Source organism: Scleropages formosus, unplaced genomic scaffold (genome assembly GCF_900964775.1).
Source record: "Scleropages formosus unplaced genomic scaffold, fSclFor1.1, whole genome shotgun sequence".
In the NCBI taxonomy this organism is placed as follows: domain Eukaryota; kingdom Metazoa; phylum Chordata; class Actinopteri; order Osteoglossiformes; family Osteoglossidae; genus Scleropages; species Scleropages formosus.
The window spans coordinates 147,476-168,804 of NW_021641047.1; the positions used below are offsets into that span (position 1 = coordinate 147,476).

Sequence of the window (21,329 nt, forward strand, 5' to 3'; positions counted from 1 at the left end):
GTTCACTGGTCATCACTGAAAAAATATCTGAGAAAAGGAAGTGACATTAATTCACTTTCAGTAGACTGTCCATTGTAAAAATGGAGTTCAAAGTAAAATTTTAAAAAAGTTTTCCCAATAAGTGAAAGAAATATTGGTGAAATAGGAAAACCCAGATCAGTGTAGGAAAACTTAGGATTTGATGATTATGAGACAGTTACCATGGTTTACCCTGATAGCTGTTGCAGTTTTTCTGCAATAATTAAGAGAAGGACGGCAAATAGGACCTTGCAGATACAACATGTCCTTCTCCTCGGTCTGTTTCTTCACAAGTCCTTCCTCAAACTGGCTCCCAAAGAGGGACGTGGTCACATAGGCACCCACATGGGTGTATCCAGCTTCTTTCAGGGCTGACCTCGAACCAGGGGTCTGCAAGACAGGAATTCAGTGGTCTGAAGCCACTCTAAAACAAATCAAAATAACACAATTAATTTGTTGCTGTAGACAAGAGTGAGGGGTTTCCTTGAATTTTGTGAACACAAAAAATACAGCACTGCATTTATTCATTTAGTAGACAGTTTTCTCCAAAGAAACTTACAATGATTTATCCATTTCTACACCTGGGGAATTTAGGGTAAGTACTTTGCTTAAGGGTATTACAGCAAAATACAAGATCTGAACCTGCAACTTTTGAGTCCAAAGACAGCACCTCTGGCCACTATACTACCAATGCCCTTTGTTTGTGTCTCAGTGTTAATACATTTTCCCTATGATAGTTCAATGTGGTCATATTTATACTAATAAAAAGTACACAGAGCTCTCAACTAAATGCTCTTAAGCCGACATGACTGGAGTCATGATTTTCATTCAACATACAAATCAATTGAAACTAATGAATTAAGAAACCACGTAAGAGACGAGGCAGGAGACAGGAGATGCAGTCGCCCGTTGCTGTGGGCTTTTATTTGCCCTTAGACAGGGGAGAAGGAAGGAGACAGAAGACGGGAAACGGGGACTAGGGAACAGGTAGGGAGAGGTTTCGTGCTGGTCGGGGGACTGGGAGAGTCGGGTCTGTCGGGATGCAGACGTCATCTCTGGGATCGGGATCGGGATCGGGATCGGGTTCGGGTTCGGGTTCGGGTTCGCCTTGTTCTGCTCCTCGATCTGTTTTCTCTACTGCTGGGCACTGGGGAAGAAATAGGGAGTGAAATCAGCCCCAGCTGTGGCTGCTTTGCCCCCGTCTCCACCCCCTCCCCGGGCAGCCTTGGCGTGCTCCAAATCAGTTTTAGCAGATAAAAGCAATACATAGGGACTGTTAGACCCAGGGGCTGGACACCAGAGGTGGGACCCAAGTGCAAGGTCGTTTATGTGGAAGCTCAAGGCGCAAAGCAATACCCGTGGTCGGGGATAGGCTTGGATCCGGAATCAAGCTGCGAATGTTGTTCCAAGGGATGATCCTAAGTCATGGTCAGTGAGGTGAGGCAAAGGTCAAAACTGTAGAAAGCAGGACTCGGGGTCGAGAAGGTGAACGAGGGAACAAGGAGGGGAATGCAAGGCAAAGGTTGGGCAAGGTGAGGGTAAAGCTGAAGAACGCAGGTGGGACGGTTGTCTCATACAAGATTCCGTGATCTGACAGTGGTGGACCGGGAGCCTTTATACCCTGCCCTGCTGACTACGACCAGGTGCTTACGTCTGGTGTGCGGTTGTGGGTGACAGAGACACAAGAACAAGAATGCCTAGACCTAGACACCAAAACAGTAATATCATTAGAGCAGACTGTGAGGGTATGGACGACGGATGGAGGCAGCAGTGGAGAATTGAAGTAGTTGGACTAAAAAAAGGTTTGTTTTTCTTTACTAAAAGGTATTCTTCAAAACACATCAACCACAGCCAAATACAAAACAAACATTAAGTTACAAAGAACATAAGGCCTATGAGCCATGGGCTTAACCCCTTGCATCAACAGCAATGCATAGCTCTCCCATTTACTTCACACATTAAAACTAATTTAAAGATAACATACAAAAGCAATTGTCCAGTCACTCAAGCTATGTTTTTTCTTTAGTCACCGTTCTCTTTCACAGTCCAGTGAACAAGTCGCAGCCCAAAAATCAGTCAGTGAGTAATTCTCATCTTCTACAGCTTCATTTAGCCAGTCCAGCATATCTGATCTATTGAATTCTCCATCTGAGAGTCTCTCCATAAGTTTGTCCTTGTCAGTGGGTACTTTCAAAGACCGGCAGGGATCTTCATACAGTGATGCCATACACCTGACATGAATACAAAAATAAATTGATATTATTTACTGCTCATTATTGTATTTGTAATTGTTTTCAAAATATTTTGCCCATTTACCAGGTGGACCCTGACACTCCACACAGATAGTTAATGCTGGCCAGCAGTTTCTCCTCTCCCATCTGAGCCAAAGAGCCCAGCAGTCCCACCATGGCCCTTTCACCTCCTCCTGAGCCCAGGACAGCAATGACTGGGACATGTTCCTGCAGGAGTGAGTGTGGGACAAGAAGAAAAGTCAAGACTGAGGGAGTTCGGTCAAATATCAAGTTTCTATTGACTTTCTAATCTCCTGAAATCACTAACCAGTCAAGAAAGAAGGGACACCGAGGTCACAGCCTTTACTGAAATACAGTAGTACAGTTAGAGGTGGAGAACATCAGTGCTATTAAGGTGACAGTAAAACATACTGTGTCTTAAAACTTGCACTTTGGTCTACATGTTTTGAAGTGTGTCTCCAAAAAATCTATATGAAACATCTGCTTTAGGTCATGGGGGGTGCGGTGGCGCAGTGGGTTGGACCGGCGACCGACCGACCTTTTGCTTCGTCCCCTGACCTCGTCCACGGTTGCTCGCTCTGACTCCGACCGCCAATCGACCGACCATTCGCCTGTCCCCAACTCCGAGAACTTGCCTTATCCCCTGAATCCAGAAGAAAGACTCCGCACTTGGGTCCTGCCGTCCCGGTTCTCTCGACCCTGCATGACAGTATCTAAGGTCTGCCTTTGCACTGATATAGTGTCCCTGTTCCTGTTTGTCATCTGTAATTGTAACAAGAAACTCAAAGTACAACCATGCCCCCGCACCCCCAGAACAACAACTACTGCTATTAAAAAGTCAAGACCGAGGGGTAGATCCGGTGTCAAATGTTTGTTGACTTTCTCAGGTCTCTCTTATGTTAGTAAATGAGGGACACTGTGGTCACAGTCTTTACTGTAATACAACAGTACTGTTAGAGGTAGAGAACATCAATTCTATTGAGACACAGACAGACAGACACATACAGTACATATTGTGTAGATCTGATTATTATTTTGTTGACTTTGCTCATGTTCTCAGTGCTGGTCCTCCCTGTTCACTGTGTTTACTTGTATTTATATCATTAGATTACATCATATTTGTCATGAACATGGAACATGCAGGGACAGCTTTATGCCCCAGAAAGGCTTTTTTTTCCAACAAAATTACAAGGAAGTGAAATATTTACATTTATTAATATAGCAGACACTTCTCTACAAAGTGACCTACAACGTTCATCTACCTACAGTTATTTACCAATTTACACAGCTGAGCAATTTTAGTTTTAGTACTTTGCTGAAGTGTGCTACAGCTGGAGGTGGGATTCAAACCCACAACCTTTCAGGTCCAAAACAGCAACCCAGACCTCTAAAATAGCATGTCTACCAGATAGCTTTCATGGCTGTAGTGTTGGGTATGGTTTGTCTTTTTTAGTAAACTAAAAGTTTTAAGAGATTTAAATAGAGCCCATTCCTGTGTTACAGCCTGCTGGTTTGAGATCAGTCCTCACATTGACCTCATATATTTGACTTCCTGTTTCATCCTGCTCCTTTTGTCATTTCTTCAATAATCATGAAAATTAGAAGGGGGGGAGGGGGGTGCCTTGTGACGGACTGACGTCCTGTCCAGGGTATGTCCCCTCCCCCTTCAGCCTTGCACCCTGTGCTACCGGGTGAGGTTCCAGCCTGCCACGACCCTGCTCAGGACGAGCCTTTGCTGACGTTGGTTGGTTGGTATTTTTGTCTGAAAGCCACATTTTATTATGTCCCTCCAGTTTTTCAGGACTGCTTGGCTCCCACAGTTCAGTGATTGAATCCTATCATTTAGCAATACATGGTGAGCTGCTGAATTGATTCAATGTCTTGTGTTTGTCTCACATTCAGTTTGAAAAGTGAATATTTCTGTAAAGTCTCTTTTCTCTTTTAAACTCTGACCTCTAATGAGAACATTGTCAGGAGGTGGAAAGAGCGCTTTGAGGAACTCCTAAACCTGAGGGATTAGCCTCCCTTACAGGAGGCAGGGCCAGAGGCTTCCGGGCAATCGGAGTCCATTTCCCTGGTGGATGTCACTGAGGTAGTTGGTAAGCTCCATGGTGGCAAAGCACCAGTGGTGGATGAGATTTGCCCGGAACTGCTTAAGGCCCTGGATGTTGTAGAGCTGTCATGGCTGACACGCCTCTGCAATGTTGCATGGACCTCGGTGACAGTGCCTTTGGATTAGCAAACTGGGGTGGTGGTCCCTATCTTTAAGAAAAAGGACTGGAGAGTGTGTGCCAACTATCGGGGTATCACACTTTTCAGCCTCCCTGGGAAAGTCTATGCCAGGGTGCTGGAAAGGAGGCTCCGGCAGATGGTTGAACCTTGGACTGAAGAGGAACAATGCGGATTCCGTCCTGGCTGTGGAACAGTGGACCAGCTTTTTACCCTCTCACAGATAAATGAGGGAACATGGGAGTTCGCTAATCCGGTCTACATGTGTTGTGTGGACTTGGAGAAGGCCTATGACCATGTTCCCCGAGAAATTCTGTGGGAGGTGCTTAGGGAGTATGGGGTGCCGGGGCAACTACTGCGGGCCATTCGGTACACACAGAGTGAGAGCTGTGTCCACATACTCGGCATTAAGTCAAGCCCGTTCAGTGTGGGTGTTGGACTCCGCCAAGGTTTTGCCTTGTCTCCACTCCTGTTTGTGGTTTTCATGGACAGGATATCAAGGCGCAGTCGAGGTCAGAAGGGCATTCTACGTGGAAGTCGGAAGGTGAAGCCTTTGCTTCTTGCGGATGATGGTTGCCTCCAACGTGCACTGGAACGGTTTTCAGCCAAGTGTGAAGCGGTTGGGATGAGGATCAGCACCTCCCAGTCGGAGTCCATGGTTCTCTCACAGAAAAGGATGGCATGCCCCCTCCAGGTAAGGGGAGAGAATTTGCCCCAGGTAGAGGAGTTTAAGTGGACTAATACCAGAAATAAGTGGTGTTGCATTTTTCTTTTCTTCAGTTAAACATTTCTTACAGCATTCATATGAAGAAACTGAACAAAGGCAAAATCATCTGGTTTATTGTTTTTAGAAGCCAGGAAATAGTACAAAATATTCATTGCTCAGCAGAGAACTCAAAAAGCACAGGAAGACAACAGCGAATCACTAGAAAATCACTGTTTTAATTGTTGATTTATAACATGTTTTGTTAGAATAAAATGCAAAAGATTTACCTGTTGCCAAACTTAGAAAGATACAGCTTGATCTAGTTAGAATTCAGTGCTTTCCCCTTACAGGTCCTGGGCTCTGAGTGCTCCAGGTTCCACCCATATTCCATCCATCCATCCATCCATTTCCAAAAACTGCTTGTCCTGATCACGATCTAAGCACCAAATAAATGTGTATCAGATGAACTAGTGGCTCTAAATTGCCCAAAGTTTGTGTATCTGTGTGGCAGACTGAGTGTGTGATCACCCTGCAATTCCATGAGTTCCATCCATCCACCTTATGCTCTACGTTGGTCACAATAAGCTCCAGATCTGTATGAGATGAACAGTTACTGAAAGTGGATAGATGGATACATTACTTTTTAGGAATCAAATGAAACTAAGGTTTTGACTTAGATGCAAAATAATGAATCAAAGAAATTTGATTAGAATGTTGTCTCATGATCTGAAAGCTAGAGATTGATTACATTTAATGATATATATGGTTATAAAGGTTTTTCTGATTAGAAAAGAATAAAATGCTGACTAATTTAAAAATGATTTGAAAAGAAGTCGATGAAAAATCTGCATCTGAAGCATCAGCGTGCACACACTGCCTTGATCTCATTGAGGATCTTCTCCTTGTTGTTCTTCACATTCCGACTGGACACCAGCAGCAGGTCCTCAATCATTTCCTTGCTGTACGGACCCTGAAAAGTTTTGTACCTCCTTCTCCACTCCTCAATATTTTCTGAGAGGGACATGAAGAAAAACTTTTAGAATATCAGAAGAAAGAAGAAACTTGAAAGCAATATTTCATAGGAACCTGGATATCAACTTGCTCCAAAGATAACGTTTCTCCTGTTTTCCTCTCCATGTATTAATGTAAAGAGTCTTGTTTTAAAATAAATATTTTAACAGCCGTGAAGGAATATGGTAGATACACATTTTCCATCATTAAAGCATGTTTTTAAAATCTTTGGGATGGGATGGTACAGGATTAGACGGCCGGTATATGACCCAACCTCCACAGTTGACAGTGTTGAAGAGCGGAATGTGGATGACGATGGGTGCTTTTGTTTCATCTTTGAACACATAGAAGTCTTTAGGGTTCTTTTCCTCTCCTGGTTCTATGACCAAGGAGGGGAATGGTCTTCCAGCCTCTTTACAGTAATCTGCAGCTTTCTTCACTGTCTGGAGAGATCATAGTAGTGACATTGTTACATTTAATTCAAATGAGACACATCACAGCATCCACCAGAATGCCGGTGTAGCGAAAGAAATTCACAGTATTAAAATAATGACTCTGTTCTCACCAGGAAGGGATCATCACTGCTGAAGTCGAAGGAGAGAATGAGGTCCACCTTCCTCTCCGGCCGTAACGCAGCCACGTAGGGAGAGTTCAACAGGATTCCTGCATCCTCCAGGTTCCTCTTCTCATCTGACAGCAGAGCAGCCGGGATGTGGTCTACCTCTGGACACAGAGAAGAGCCAGTGATGCTTTACTGCTGTATGAGGCCACATCCATTAGTGAAGGAAAGGCAGTTTGTCCTCAGGCTGTGGCTCCAGCTCAGTGGTTAGAGAGTTTGGAGAAAAACAGAAAGCAACAGGCACCAAGAGATGAGAACCACACTTGCCTTTTGCTGGGTACTTGTACAGGAAGTTGAATTTTGTGCCCCAGGTCCAGTTGTAAGCAGCTATGATAGTTTTCCCCAATATTTTCACAACTGCGAAAAAACCTGCTAAAAAAAGGAAATCATACTTCACATTTAAATATTTTGCCCTTTTGACCCTTTTCTCCACAGAAAGTTACACAGTTATGCTCCCTGCAACTATTTACCCATTTCAAAAGCTGGACAATATTTTCACAGAAAGGGAAAACAGAAATCACAGTTTGCATTTAGCTCACGGTTTTCCTCAGAATAAAGCTACATTCTTAAGCTACACTACTTACAATTATTTACTCATTTATACATCTGAGCAATTTAGGGGAAGTAGCTTGCACAAGAATACTGTAGCTGGAAGAGGAATTCAACCTTGAGATCTTTGGATCCAAAGGCAGCAACTCTAACCACTTCACTACTAGCTATAGTGGTGGGTGGGGGGGCTGGCATAGATTAATGTAAGCAGTTTGTGTTGGAGTTTGTTCCTCTCTATAATCACATTACTGATGCTCGGGCTCAAAGTGACCTGGAGAAACTCTCAAGTGTTCAGCAGACTGTCTTGTACTGTCTGTGGAATCTTTCTTAACACTGCTCTTAAAAGGAGTTGTACGTGGTCAATAAAAAGTACTTTTTCCAGGCTCCTGTCTCCTGTAGCTCCTTGGGGGGGGGTGCAATATTATAATGACATAGACCGACCAGCCAAAATATTAAAACTAACCGCTTGATATTGGGTACGCCCCCCTCGTGCCGCCAAAACAGCTATGACCCGTCGAGACATGGACTCCACAAGACCTCAGAAGTCTTCTGAAAGACCCGGTTGTTCCAGAATTAGCTCATGGCGACTGGGAACTGATGTGCAGGGCGGGGTACTTCAAGTGGGGCCCCTGATAGTCACTTGGTGTACTGCTCCCCATTGACGAACCATAACCCAGGTTTGTTTTAACATTGCAGAGGGTAGCTTGATCATTTGACAAGAAAAGGAACCTTATTGCAATCTCATTACCAGAGGCTCCTTTCACAATGGTTTACCTTACCTTCATTAAAAAAATTAAAATTCAGTCTACATCATAATTCTAACAAATTTTCCAAGATTTGGTCACCTTTTTTTTAGATCTTTTTAGACAGTGCTACAAGAGCACCCTTACTAACTACTGCAACTTTTGGAAATGAAAATTGCAGGTGCTGCCACTATGAATTCCAAACACATGAATGTGTGAAAGGCTGAAGATACCATAGTGGTTAAGGACTTGGGCAAAGGACAAGGACAAGCTTGCTGGTTTGACTCTTGGATGGGATTCTCCTGCTGTATTCATGACCAAAGTAGCCCAAGTAAAGTATACAGCTTCCTAGTCCCCATATCCATTAAATCCCACATTGGTTACAAACAGCATCTCAGCTGGGACCAGTCATCGTTCTTCTCTAGATTCCACTCGGACACACAAACACATGGCCAGACTTTTCAAGAACAAAATATCAGATGATTGGGCAGAATTCATAACACACATTGTAGTATACAGTATAAATGCCACTTTTTGAACACCTTACTATAAACATGGTATAGGTGCTGAAAGGAAACTGCTTACTTCCTTCTAAAGGACCAAACAATCCCTCAAGGGCCTTGCAGATGTCAATGGAAAGATCTGCAACATATTTCTGCTTCTCCTCTGTATTCATGTTCAGCCACACATTTTTCTGCAGAACATGAACTCTTGGATTGTTTGTGTTGCTTTCTGGCAAAACAAAATGGAATACAGTTAGACACCTTCCTTTACCTCCATTTAATTGTTTTCAAACAATTTTTCATGTTTCAAAACAGCTATTCATAATCTGTCAATAAATTATATATTTCAGTTTTAAAGTTTGATATGATAAATAAAAATGTTGTAGGCATTATGTAAAATGACAATGATTTATAACAAAAAGTGATATGTGTTGTGCATTGACTGAACTGGCGTCGGTCACAGTATTAGTATTAAACAGAACACTTAGTACCTTGTTGTAATTTCATAATTTTTTCCAGCAGAGCGACGCTTTCATCGTTATTTTCATAAGAGTCGTGTAGCCGCACGAGACACTGCAGCACTTGGTATGCAGAGTCCTCACTGAGAGCTTTTAAAAACCGAAAAAAGATGTTATAGAAATATTCACAGTTTGACCTGAATGTGAAACAAACGCAAGATATTGAAAAAATACAGCAGCTCACCAAGTTTTCCTGAATTTTTAGACTCATTCACTGAGCTGTAGAACCCAAGCAGCTCTGAAAAATTAGAGGGGCTTAAATGTGGATTTCGGCCAAAAAATAAAACTAAGAAAGGAGCAGAATCAAAAAGCAAAAAAATCGGCAGTTAAAAATGTGAGGTCAAATAAATGTTTTGCTTACTACGAATCCAGTCCCAAATCCACTGTAATATTTGCTTTATGTCTTCCATCCCATCTGCAAGAGCACTGCCACAGAGTCCTGCAGAGACATGACTGAGGTTTACTTACTCACTTCGGTGTCTCTGGAACAGTTCGATTATTAAAACAAGAAGCACAAAGAGCACCTTGTAGGTACAACATGTCTTCCTCCTTGGGGGGCGTCTTGGGCTTTCCGTTCTCAAACTGGCTTCCGAAGAGGGATGTGTCCACATAGGCCCCCACATGGGAATAACCAGCTTCATGAGGACTGATCTCAAACCAGCAGGCTGTAACACAGGGACGGACTCATTTTAAACCTCTACAAACTGTTACTTTCCTAAAAAAAGACAAATCATACCCAACAGCACATTTAAGAAAGCTTTCTGGTAGAGAAAGTACTGAAGAAATTTGAGCTGCTGCCTTTAGACCCAAAGGTTGTGGGTTTGAATCCCACCTCCAGCTCTGGTGTCCTTGTGGGAGGTAATTACCCTAAAATTGCTAAGCTGCATAAACTGCTGAAAGTAGATTAACGCTTTTTAAAAAAGCCTCATTCAAAACTCAAACAAAAATATATGCTGTATTCCTTTCTCTCCTGATCTCCCATGTGCCAGATAAATCTCAATAATTGTTCAGTTATTAAACAAGTATTATTTTATTTGTAGGGGGGTGCGATGGCGCAGTGGGTTGGACTGCAGTCCTGCTCTCCGGTGGGTCTGGGGTTCGAGTCCTGCTTGGGGTGCCTTGCGGCGGACTGGCGTCCCGTCCTGGGTGTGTCCCCTTCCCCCTCTGGCCTTACGCCCTGTGTTACCGGGTAGGCTCCGGTTCCCCGTGACCCCGTATGAGACAAGCGGTTCTGAAAATGTGTGTGTGTGTGTATTTTATTTGTTTAATAATTGAAAAACTCTATATGTATTGTATACTGATTTATAGGGGCCACAGTGGCACGGTAGGTTTGGTCTACGCCTGCTCTGTAGTGGGTCTGGGGTTTGAGTCTTGCTTGGGGTACCTTGTGACGGACTGGTGCCCTGTCCTGGGTGCGTCCCCTCCCCCTCCAGCCTTGTTCCCTGTGTTGCTGGGCCCGGCTCCGGCTTGCTGCAACCCCACTCGCTTTTAGTGTGTGTGTACTTGTTTATTTGGTGATGTTTATGTGATGGTGATAAATTGTACTCAGGAATCACGTGTTTGCATCCAAATCTTTCCTTCCGTTCATGTTTTTGTATTAATCTCAGAAATGTATTTCGCTTTGGATGATAGCATCTGGTAAATGTACATGTAAATATGTCACTTTTATGTAATTTTATTGAAAAAAGTCTTTTAGGGGAATAAAAGCTGCCCTGTATGTCCCATATTCATGACATGTCAAGGGAATTACACACAGACACTGTTTAAATCTGCTCATCCCAAGCAGGGTCGCAGCGAGTCGGAGCCTAACTCAGCAACACGGGGGTACAAGGCTGGAGGGGGAGGGGACACACCGAGGACAGGACACCAGACTGTCACAAGGCACTCCAAGGAGAACTCGAACCTCAGACCCACCGGAGAGTAGACCATAGCAAAACCTGCTGCACCGCTGTACTCTCAAGGGGATTATTCGTGGGCAAACAAGAGAAATGAGAGACTTTGCCAATGTTGTGTTCTGCCTTCTCCTTTACCAGCCAGGATTGTCTAGTTTGTCTGCCGTACTGACAGGCAAACAGTGCCTTCCTTTTACCTGAATAAAAATTGAAAGATTATTATCTGAGGGCACTACAGCAGGAGGTGGGATTAGAACCTGCAACTCCAAAGACTCTAACCACAAATTCAAACCAATGCACTCTGCTGTCCCATTTAGAATTTGAATAGGTTGAGTACTATATTACATCAGGACTGATTGATTTAAAATCGACAAATTTTTAAAAAATTACTCTTCTTCTCATTATTGCAAGAATAGAAGTATTTTCCGTAAAACTGCACATAATGATCAACTAAATACTTGTCTAGAGTAAACTTGTGAACACACTGCTCAAGCTAGACTAACTGATTAAAAGGTCAGTTGATATAAATAGAAGTAAACATGGTGAACAGGGGGGACCAGGACTGAGAACATGAGCCAACTCAACGAAACAATAATCAGATCTGCACAACATGTACTGTACATACGTGCTGTCTGATTGTCTTCTTTCAGTCCCTTGTCGATGGCTGTGTAGATGGGATAGGGGTTGGTTGAGTCTCTGGCTTCCTGTTCTGAGAGATGCTGTCCATTTATCTATAGGGATGGAAAATGATGGAACAAAATATCACACAGCTAATGTGTGATAATGTAATTTTCTTATTCATATTAAAGTTAATTTATTCCAAAGGTGGGGAATTCTGACACCCAGCAACGACACCGTCCCTCATTCTGTGTTTTGCTTTCATCACTGACCTCTTTTATGGAGTTGAAGACAACAGTCGCAGCCCAAAAATCAGTCAGTGAGTAATTCTCATCTTCCACAGCTTTACTTAGCCAGTCCAGCATGTCTGATATACTGAATTTTCCATCTGAGAGTCTGTCCACAATTTTTTTCTTGTCAGCAGCGACATTTACAGACCATTTGGGGTCCTCATACAGTGATGCCATGCACCTGAAAATGATAATTCACAAATCAAATCTTCTGTTTGTAAAGTTCAAGAGAAAGACTATGAAGTGATGCAGAGCCTTGAAGACATATAGAAACTGAAGTAAATAAGTGTAGTAGCAGTTGGATAAAGACTCCAAAAAAGTGAAACTAAAAAGAGCAGAATCCCCACCTGTCTGCACCCCTTTCTGTTGAACTCCTGAGCATTTTAAAAATAAATTAGCGCTTTTATTAAGCAACCTTAGCGTCCACACACTTCATCTTGCCACACACTTATATATATCATAACTATATTATTCTACCATCCATCCAATTTCAAAAACTGTCTATCCTGAGCAGGGTTGTAGTGAACTGGAGTCTGCGCTGAAAGCATTCAGTACAAAGTGGGGGGGTGGGGGGGGGGGGTAATACACGAGACAGGACTCCAGTCCATTGCAGGATGGTTGCACAGACACAGTCCAGTTCACAATTTACGATTTAGAGTCAATGATTCACCTGAACTACACACTTTCGGGCTGTAGGAGGAAACCAGAGCACCTGGACGAAACCCAAACAGACACAAGGACATGCAAACTTAACCCACACTGACTAAGAAAAGAACTCAAATTTTCTCGCACCACCGAGGTGCTGTAAGGTGGTAGCGCTACTCCTTGTGTCACCCTCTTATTATACTTTTTTGTTCAGAACATATTTGGCATTAAATTTTTCATGAGGTCTCCTTATTAGTTGTGGGCAACATGGTACCACTGCAGTCACACAGAACCTCGGCTGTTTTGGTGTAGGTTCAAATCCAGCTCAGTCTGTGGAGATGCATGTGGGTTTCCTCTGGGTGCTCTGGTTTCCTCCCTCAATCCAGGCACATGCAATTCAAGTGAACTGCTGTGACTGTGATTCTATGTGGCCACCCTGTGATGGACTGGTGTCCTGTCCAGGGTGTGGACACTGCCAAGAACAAGCAGCTAATGAAATTAAGGCTGTTATTAGATGTATTGCTAATGTTTATTTGTTACTGCGTGTGTAATCAGGTGTACATATTTTCCGTTTACCAGGTGGACCCTGACACGCCACACAGATAGGTGATGCTGTCCAGCAGTTTTTCCTCTTCCATCTGAGCCAAAGCGCCCAGCAATCCCACCATGGCCCTTTCACCTCCTCCTGAGCCCAGGACAGCAATGACAGGGACATGTTCCTGCAGGATTGAGTGTGGGACAGGAAGAAAAGTCAAGACTGAGGGGGTTCGATCAAATATTAAATGTTTGACTTTCTCATGTCTTTAAGTTACTGGCCAATTAGTAAATGAGAGACACTGAGGTCAGAGACTTAACTTAAATACAGTAGTACAGTTACAGGTAGAGAACGTCAATGCTATTAAGGGGAGAGTAAAACGTCCTGTGTTTTGAAACTTGCACAGTGGTCTACATGTTTTGAAATCTGTTTCAAAAAATCTATATGAAACATCAGCTTTAGGTCGTCAATTCAAGACACAGAGGTTGAAAGGCTCAGGTTTGAGTGGAGTACATACCTGTTTATATTCAGTTCCTTTGTCTTTCAGATATTTTTCCACCACCGCTTGTCTCCGTTTAACATATTCTTCCTCTTTTGGATTGAGGGATTTAGACACACGCACGTACTCACTAAAAGAGGAATGAAAATAGCAAATGGCAGCTTTTTTCATTAATGTATTTTTACCAACCAATTGGGCAGCTTTCTGACATCTAAAATTTCCAGGGACACAAAGACAAGTTATTTGTAATGTACCTAACATGGTTTGACCTGCATCACTTTTCTGTTGTGATGCTACACTAAAGTTTATCAATCCTTAATTAATTTTGAAATCATGAACCTGAAAATATACAGTATTTAAGGTCTACCTTTGCACTGATGTAGCGTCGTTGCTCCTGTTCATCATCTGTAATTACAGCAAAGTCAAAGTAATAGCTTGTATCACTATTGAAATGAATGCTATCTTAAATTATTCTAAGCCAAATTTCTGCTTCTGATGTGAAAAATATTTATTCCACTTATTACTGCATGTACAATTCTGAAAGTCTGGACTCCCTTTGTGTCTAATTGAGAGGTTCAACTGAGAATCCATGAAGAATTTGTGGACTCAGAATGATAGCTCAGGAAACATCAAATTATCTGAAAACTGGTAAGAGACTGACATGGCTAATGTATTAATAAATATTCTTCTCCATAAACGTGTTTAAAGTCAGAGCTGTAAGAAATAATGAGATAATTGGGGAAGCAAATATTGAGCAAATATGAAAGATATTGTTGGCACTCAATTACTTTTATATTTTCATAATATCTTTAAATTTGGCTAGTAATATAAGAAAGAAGAAATACTTCAGAAGAGAGAATCTGTGCAACAAGAAAAATACATACAGACAAATAATTATTTTGAATTAATAACAGAAGTGTTTATATATGCAGTATATCTAATAATAATTATGTATGTAATAAAGCAAATTACTTGTTAGTTTTATAAATTGTAGAAGGGTTGCAGTTTACCATGCAAGTAGCTGCTGAATGTCTCGAATGTGTTCAAGAAAAGCTGTAGTGTGGAAAAACCTGCTAGCCTTCTTTTATAGTAAGGTAAGTTTTATCCCCCCTGCCCCCCCCCAAAAAAAAAAAATTTAAAATGAATTCTGTGGAAGTGAAGTGTCCGTGAGACAGAAGTGAAACTGATTACAAAAAAGCAAATAAGGTTTTTTTTTTTTTTTACGATTTACGCAAGAGGTTGAACTGTGAATAACCTATCTGAACAAAGACCAATAATGCCTCACCCCACAGCAACTGAACTCGTCACTAATACCTCAGCATCCCGCTCTTTCTTACATATTCTCTTTGTTCATTTTCTCGGAGGTGTATAGTGTATGGGGGTGTGGTGGCACAGCGGGTTTGGGCGGAGCCTATTCTCTAGTGGGTCTGGGGTTTGAGCTCTGGTTGGGGTGCCTTGTGTCGGGCTGGCAGCCTGTCTGGGGTGTATCCCTTCCCCCTCCAGACTTGCACCCTGTGTCGCTGGTTTGGGCTACTGTTCGCCACAACCCTGCTTGGGGCAAGCGGTTTCATATGGTCTGTATAGTGTACATTATTGTTTTATTGAAGTGTCTTTTAGCTATTTCATCATTTATTTTCAGCAGTAATTATGTATTTTTCATTCATACATTCATTCCTTGTTAGAAACCTGTCTTGCACAGGGTTGAAGTGGTGTGAAATCTATAATGGAAGATCATGAGGATGAGTACATCCTGGACACCAGTCAATTGGAGGATAATCACAAACTCATTGACTCACACACAAACACAGTAAGGGATGTTTAGAGTCATAATTCATTTAAAACAGACATCTGGAAAAGTCAGGAAACACAGGGAAAAACTATATGAGGTTAACTCATCCCATTTAATTTCAGTGTGAAACAGACAACCTCTGAGAGTTTTCTTAATACTGACCCACAGTTGGAAGAGGGATTTTTAACCTTTTTTATGCGTTTAACATGAAGGGCAGTCCGAAAGTGTTCTGCAACATCTAGCCTATGCCTTTCACCAATGCACACACAGACTGAAACCACTTATCTCAAGTGGGGTCACAGCAAACCAGAGCCTAGCCCAGCACCACTGGGTGTAAGGCCAGTGAGGGAAGGGACACACCCAGGATGGCACCCCAAGCGGAACTCAAACCCCAGACCCCTCAGAGAGCAGGCACAGGCCAAGCCTGCTGCGCCACCATGCTATCACACCCTCCTTGCACCATTACAGATTAGTTAAATTTGCTGTTTCTTTCTTGTGAAGAATTTACAATAGACTTAGCAAGAAACAGTTTCGGTGTAGGGTTTGATCTCTAATCATACAAACAAACGAGTCCATTGAAAGCAGTCAGGTGGGAGTAAAACACCTTGCCATGTGCAGCTGATGGAAACGTCTTCTGCTTGTGAGCATTTTATTTGCAGTGTTAGTCATTTACAACACTTACGCCATCTTTTGGTGCCCTGGATCACGCAGGGATCACAGCTACCAAATTAGAGTCTCTAAATGTGTTATCATGATCAGGAACATAATCAGGAACAAAACTTTACCCTCATTCAGTAAATGTACTTACTGCACTTTATATTTATTTATTTAGCAGATGCTTTTTTCCAAAGCAACTTCTAATGAACTCTGTGTAGTGTTATCAGCCCAAACACCTTATTCACCGCGGTGACTTACACTGCTAGATACACTACTTACACTGGGTCACTCATCCATACATCAGTGGAACACACACTCTCTCTGTCACTCACACACTGTGGGGGAACCTGAACAGCATTTCTTTGAACTATGGGAGGAAACCGGGTATAATTGCTGATGGGAAACTACTTAATTCCTTCCAAAGGACCAAACGATCCTTTGAGGGCCTTGCAAATTTCAATGGAAAGATGCGCAACATATTTCTGTCTCTCCTCTGCATTCAACTTCAGCCACTCATTTTTCTGCAGAACGTGAACTTTTGAATAGTTTGTGCTGCTTTCTGGCAAAAAAAAAAAAAAATGGAATGCAGTTAGAAACCTTCATTTAATCGTTTTCAAACAATTTTTCATGTTTCAAAACAGCTATTTATAATCTGTCAATAATTTATATATTTCAATTTTAAAGTTTGATATGATAAATAAAAATGTTGTAGGCATTATGTAAAATAAAAATGATATATTGCAAAAAGAGAACTGTGTTGTGCATTGACTGAAAAAACACACACACACACACACACACACACACACACACACACAGAGTCTGAAACCGCTTGTCCCATACGGGGTTGCAGGGAACCGGAGCCTAACCCGGCAACTCAGGGCGTAAGGCCGGAGGGGGAAGGGGACACACCCGGGACGGGACGCCAGTCCGTCGCAAGGCACCCCAAGCGGGATTCAAACCCCAGACCCACTGGAGAGCAGGACTGTGGTCCAACCCACTGCGCCACCGCACCCCCCTATCACTGAAAAAACAAGCTTGAAAAAAAGCATCAGATAATTCTCACAACTCAAATGAAAATTTCCCGCATCGTTGAGAACAACCCTGTCACTATCCCACCCGAACCCTTTCTCCACAGGTCCTGTTTTGTTGGTCCCGTGTGATGGCAGTTTCTGCAGAATCTGAGGGCCGCACAGATAGATCCAGGGCCTGAAGGAGTCCCAGAAGGGAGGGAGTACGTCCTGGCAGGTATGCATCTGCAGCTGCTCCTTTGGGCCTACGATTCTCCAGCCGCGAATCATCCGGGTTTCCAAAGGACTCTCGCCCTACTCCAGCATAAGTACTAGTGGCTTCCCATCCGACGCTGCATGCAGGAATTTGTCGAGGCCTGTGAGGTTTGTGCCCAAACCAAGACCCCGACTCAGAGGCCAGCGGGATTGCTGGAACCTCTCCCTGTCACTTCCCGACCTTGGACGCACGTGGCGGTGGATTTCCTAACAGATTTCCCTGCCTCAGAGGGCAACACTGTCATCCTAGTGGTGATCGATCACATTTCCAAAGCTTGCCGCCTCATTCCGCTTCCTTGACTCCCGACTGCATTTGTTACGGCCAAACAGCTCTACCAACAGGTGTTGCGGCTGTACAGGTTACCCGAGGACATCATCTCTGACCAGGGTAACGCAGTTCATGTCCCGAGTATGGAAGGTCTTTTGCAGAAGCTTGGGGTCTCTGTCAGCCTCACCTCGGTGTACCACCACCCAGGCCAACGGTCAAGTGGAGCGTCTCAACCAAGACCTTAGCCGGTTTCTTCGGAGCTACTGCGGTCAGAACCAGGACCAGTGATCGTGGTTCTTACCATTGGCAGAGTGTGGGCACAATGCCCTTTCTCTTTCCTCCATGGGCTTATCCCCCTTCCAGTGTCTTTTAGGTTGTCAACCTCGACTATTTTTCTGGCATCCGGGCTCCATAGATCTCCCAGCCACTAACGCCTGGTGCTCCATCCGCGACCACCTGCACCAGAGCACCCAACACTACAAACAACAAGCTGACAAACACTGTCACACCCTGCTCTTCCAGCCAGGATGGAGGGTATGACTGTCCACTTGGGACATCCGCCTGAAATTTCCATCCCAGAAACTCAGCCCTTACTTCATCAGGCCCTGCAAGATCCTCCAGCGCATCTCCTCTGCTACATACCAGTTACAACTTCTCCCTCATCTGCCCAACTTTCCATATCTTCTTGTTAAAGCCCTACAAGACCTCTCTGCTCCACCCAGCGCAGAGGACACCGGCACCACCTCCATTGGAGGTGGATGGAGCGCCAGTCTACTTCATCCGTACCCTCCTGGATTCCAAGTGTCAACATGGGGGCATGCAGTACTTGGTGGACTGGGAAGGGCACGGGGGGAGGAACACAGCTGGGTTCTGGCCCATGACTTCCTCAACCCTTCACTTATCTTAGATTTCCAGAAGGACCATCCAGACCAACTAGCACCCCATCTCAGAGGTGGCTCTCCTTCCAGCAGTTCTGTCACGATCATACCCTCGCCTCAACCGGAAACACCTGGCTCTAGTTAGAGCAACCGGCTACAAAGAGCACCACTCCACAGTTACAGAATCTCACTTGAGACAACCATCTCCTCTGTGCTCTTGAACCTACCTCATCTCTTGTCCTGTTCATCTTCACTTGCTAGCCCAACTTCATTTCTCCCTGGTCACAACTGCTTCCTTCTTCCCTTGGGTCCTCGCTCCAGCCCTGTCTGCCAGTTGACCGAATATTTTCTTGTCCCCAACCACAAGACCAAGCCTAGTCCTCTGGTTTTGAATAAGTAATCCTGCACTTGGTTCCAGCCTCCTCCCTGTCTTCTGTTTGCTACGACAGCTGGATAATTTGTTTGAACAATTTTAGGGTAAGTACCTTGCTCAAGGGTACTACAGCCAGAGGTTGGTATCGAACCTGTGCGTCCAAAGGTAGCAGCTATAACCACTACACTCCCAGCTGTTCCCTGGTGTAGATGCTTGGACTTTTTTTCTGTATAAAGAACTTCCATCCATCCATCCATCCATCCATCTTCCTCCGCTTTTATCCGGGACCGGGTCGCAGGGGCAGCAGTCCGAGCAGAGTCCTCCAGACTTCCCTCTCCCCGCACACCTCCTCCAGTTCCTCTGGGGAAACCCCAAGGCGTTCCCAGGCCAGCCAGGAGACATAGTCTCTCCAACGTGCCCTGGGTCTGCCCCGAGGCCTCCTCCCAGTGGGACATGCCCGGAACACCTCCCCAGGGAGGCGTCCAGGAGGCATCCGGAACAGATGCCCGAGCCACCTCGACTGGCTCCTCTCGATGCGGAGGAGCAGCGGCTCTACTCCGAGCTCCTCCCGGGTGACTGAGCTCCTCACCCTATCCCTAAGGGTGCGCCCGGCCACTCTGCGGAGGAAACTCATTTCTGCCGCTTGTATCCGCGATCTCATTCTTTCGGTCATGATCCAGAGTTCATGACCATAGGTGAGGGTAGGAACGTAGATCGACCGGTAAATTGAGAGCTTCGCCTTACGACTCAGCTCCCTCTTCACCACAACAGACCGGTACAATGACCGCATTACTGCGAACGCAGCACCGATCCTTCTGTCAACCTGCCGCTCCATTTTTCCCTCACTCGTGAACAAGATCCCGAGATACTTAAACTCCTCCACTTGAGGGAGCAACTCCCCCCTAACCCGGAGGGGGCAATCCACCTTTTTCCGACTGAGAACCATGACCTCGGATTTGGAGGTGTTGATTCTCATCCCCGCCGCTTCGCACTCGGCTGCAAACCTCCCCAGTGCACGCTGCAAGTCTTGACTTGATGAAGCCAACAGGACCACATTGTCCGCAAAAAGCAGAGACGAGATCTCGCGGCCACCAAAACAGACACCCTCCGTTCCCTGGCTGCGCCTAGAAATTCTGTCCATGAAGATAATGAACAGAATCGGTGACAAAGGGCAGCCCTGGCGGAGTCCAACATGCACCGGAAACAGGTCTGACTTACTGCCGGCAATGTGAACCAAGCTCCTGCTCCGGTCATACAGGGAACGAACAGCCCGTAGCAACGAGCCCCGAACCCCATAATCCCGAAGTACCCCCCACAGGATGCCACGAGGGACACGGTCGAATGCCTTCTCCAGGTCCACAAAACACATATGGACTGGTTTGGCAAACTCCCACGAACCCTCCAGCACCCTAGTGAGGGTATAGAGCTGGTCCAGTGTTCCACGGCCAGGGCGAAAACCGCATTGCTCCTCCTGAATCCGAGGTTCGACTATCGGTCGGATTCTCCTTTCCAGTACCCTGGCATAGACTTTCCCAGGGAGGCTAAAGAGTGTGATCCCCCTGTAGTTGGAACACAATCTCCGGTCCCCCTTCTTAAAAAGAGGGACCACCACCCCGGTCTGCCAGTCCAGAGGCACCGTTCCCGAACTCCACGCGATGCTGCAGAGGCGTGTCAGCCAAGACAGCCCCACAACATCCAGAGACTTGAGAAACTCGGGGCGGATCTCATCCACCCCCGGAGCCTTGCCACCGAGGAGTTTTTTGACTACCTCAGCAACTTCAGCCAGGGTAATGGACGAGTCCCCCTCCAAGTCCCCAGCCTCAGCTTCCTCTACGGAAGGTGTGTCGGAGGGATTGAGGAGATCCTCAAAGTACTCCTTCCACCGCCCGAGGACATCCTCAGCTGAGGTCAGCAGCGCACCACTTCCACTGTAAACAGTGTTTGTGGAACACCGCTCCCCCCTCTGAGTCGCCGGACGGTTTGCCAGAATCTCTTTGAGGCCGACCGAAAGTCTTCCTCCATGGCCTCACCGAACTCCTCCCAAGCCCGAGTTTTTGCCGCGGCGACTGCCAGAGTTGCGCTCCGTTTGGCCCGTCGGTACCTGTCAGCTGCTTCAGGAGTCCCATGAGCCAGCCAGGCCCGATAGAACTCCTTCTTCAGCTTGACGGCATCCCTTACTTCCGGTGTCCACCACCGTGTTCGGGGATTGCCGCCGCGACAGGCGCCGGAGACCTTATGGCCGCAGCTCCGAACCGCCGCCCCGACAATGGAGGCGCGGAACATAGTCCATTCAGACTCAATGTCCCCCACCTCCCTCGGGACCTGGTTGAAGCTCTGTCGGAGGTGGGAGTTGAAGACCTCTCTGACAGGGGCCTCCGCCAAACGTTCTCAACAGACCCTCACTATGCGTTTGGGCCTGCCAGGTCTGTCCAGCTTTTTCCCCCGCCATCGAAT

At 45.1% G+C, this 21,329-nt stretch overlaps 1 protein-coding gene across 1 annotated transcript; it reads right to left on the minus strand.

The window, feature by feature from the left end:
• Positions 1-5,452: 5,452 nt before the first annotated feature.
• On the minus strand, positions 5,453-14,029 carry LOC108927996 (cytosolic phospholipase A2 gamma-like). Its single transcript, XM_029249584.1, has 14 exons — positions 13,995-14,029; positions 13,646-13,757; positions 13,170-13,312; positions 11,931-12,129; positions 11,666-11,771; positions 9,673-9,813; positions 9,510-9,587; positions 9,333-9,386; positions 9,122-9,238; positions 8,713-8,859; positions 7,103-7,207; positions 6,782-6,939; positions 6,491-6,659; positions 5,453-6,216 (listed from the first exon to the last, which is right to left on the minus strand). Exons 1-14 carry the CDS (start codon positions 14,027-14,029, stop codon positions 6,065-6,067), a joined length of 1,716 nt encoding a protein of 571 aa, XP_029105417.1. The 3' UTR covers positions 5,453-6,064.
• Positions 14,030-21,329: the final 7,300 nt, after the last annotated feature.

Excerpts from the sequence above, each read along its gene's own strand:
- LOC108927996 (XM_029249584.1), bottom strand. The coding sequence starts at position 14,029 with ATGAACAGGAGCAACGACGCTACATCAGTGCAAAG. Across the intron at positions 13,758-13,994 it reads GACGCTACATCAGTGCAAAG|TGAGTACGTGCGTGTGTCTA; the intron begins GTAGACCTTAAA and ends TTCCTCTTTTAG. Across the intron at positions 7,208-8,712 it reads GTTTGGTCCTTTAGAAGGAA|CAGGTTTTTTCGCAGTTGTG; the intron begins GTAAGCAGTTTC and ends TCCTTTTTTTAG.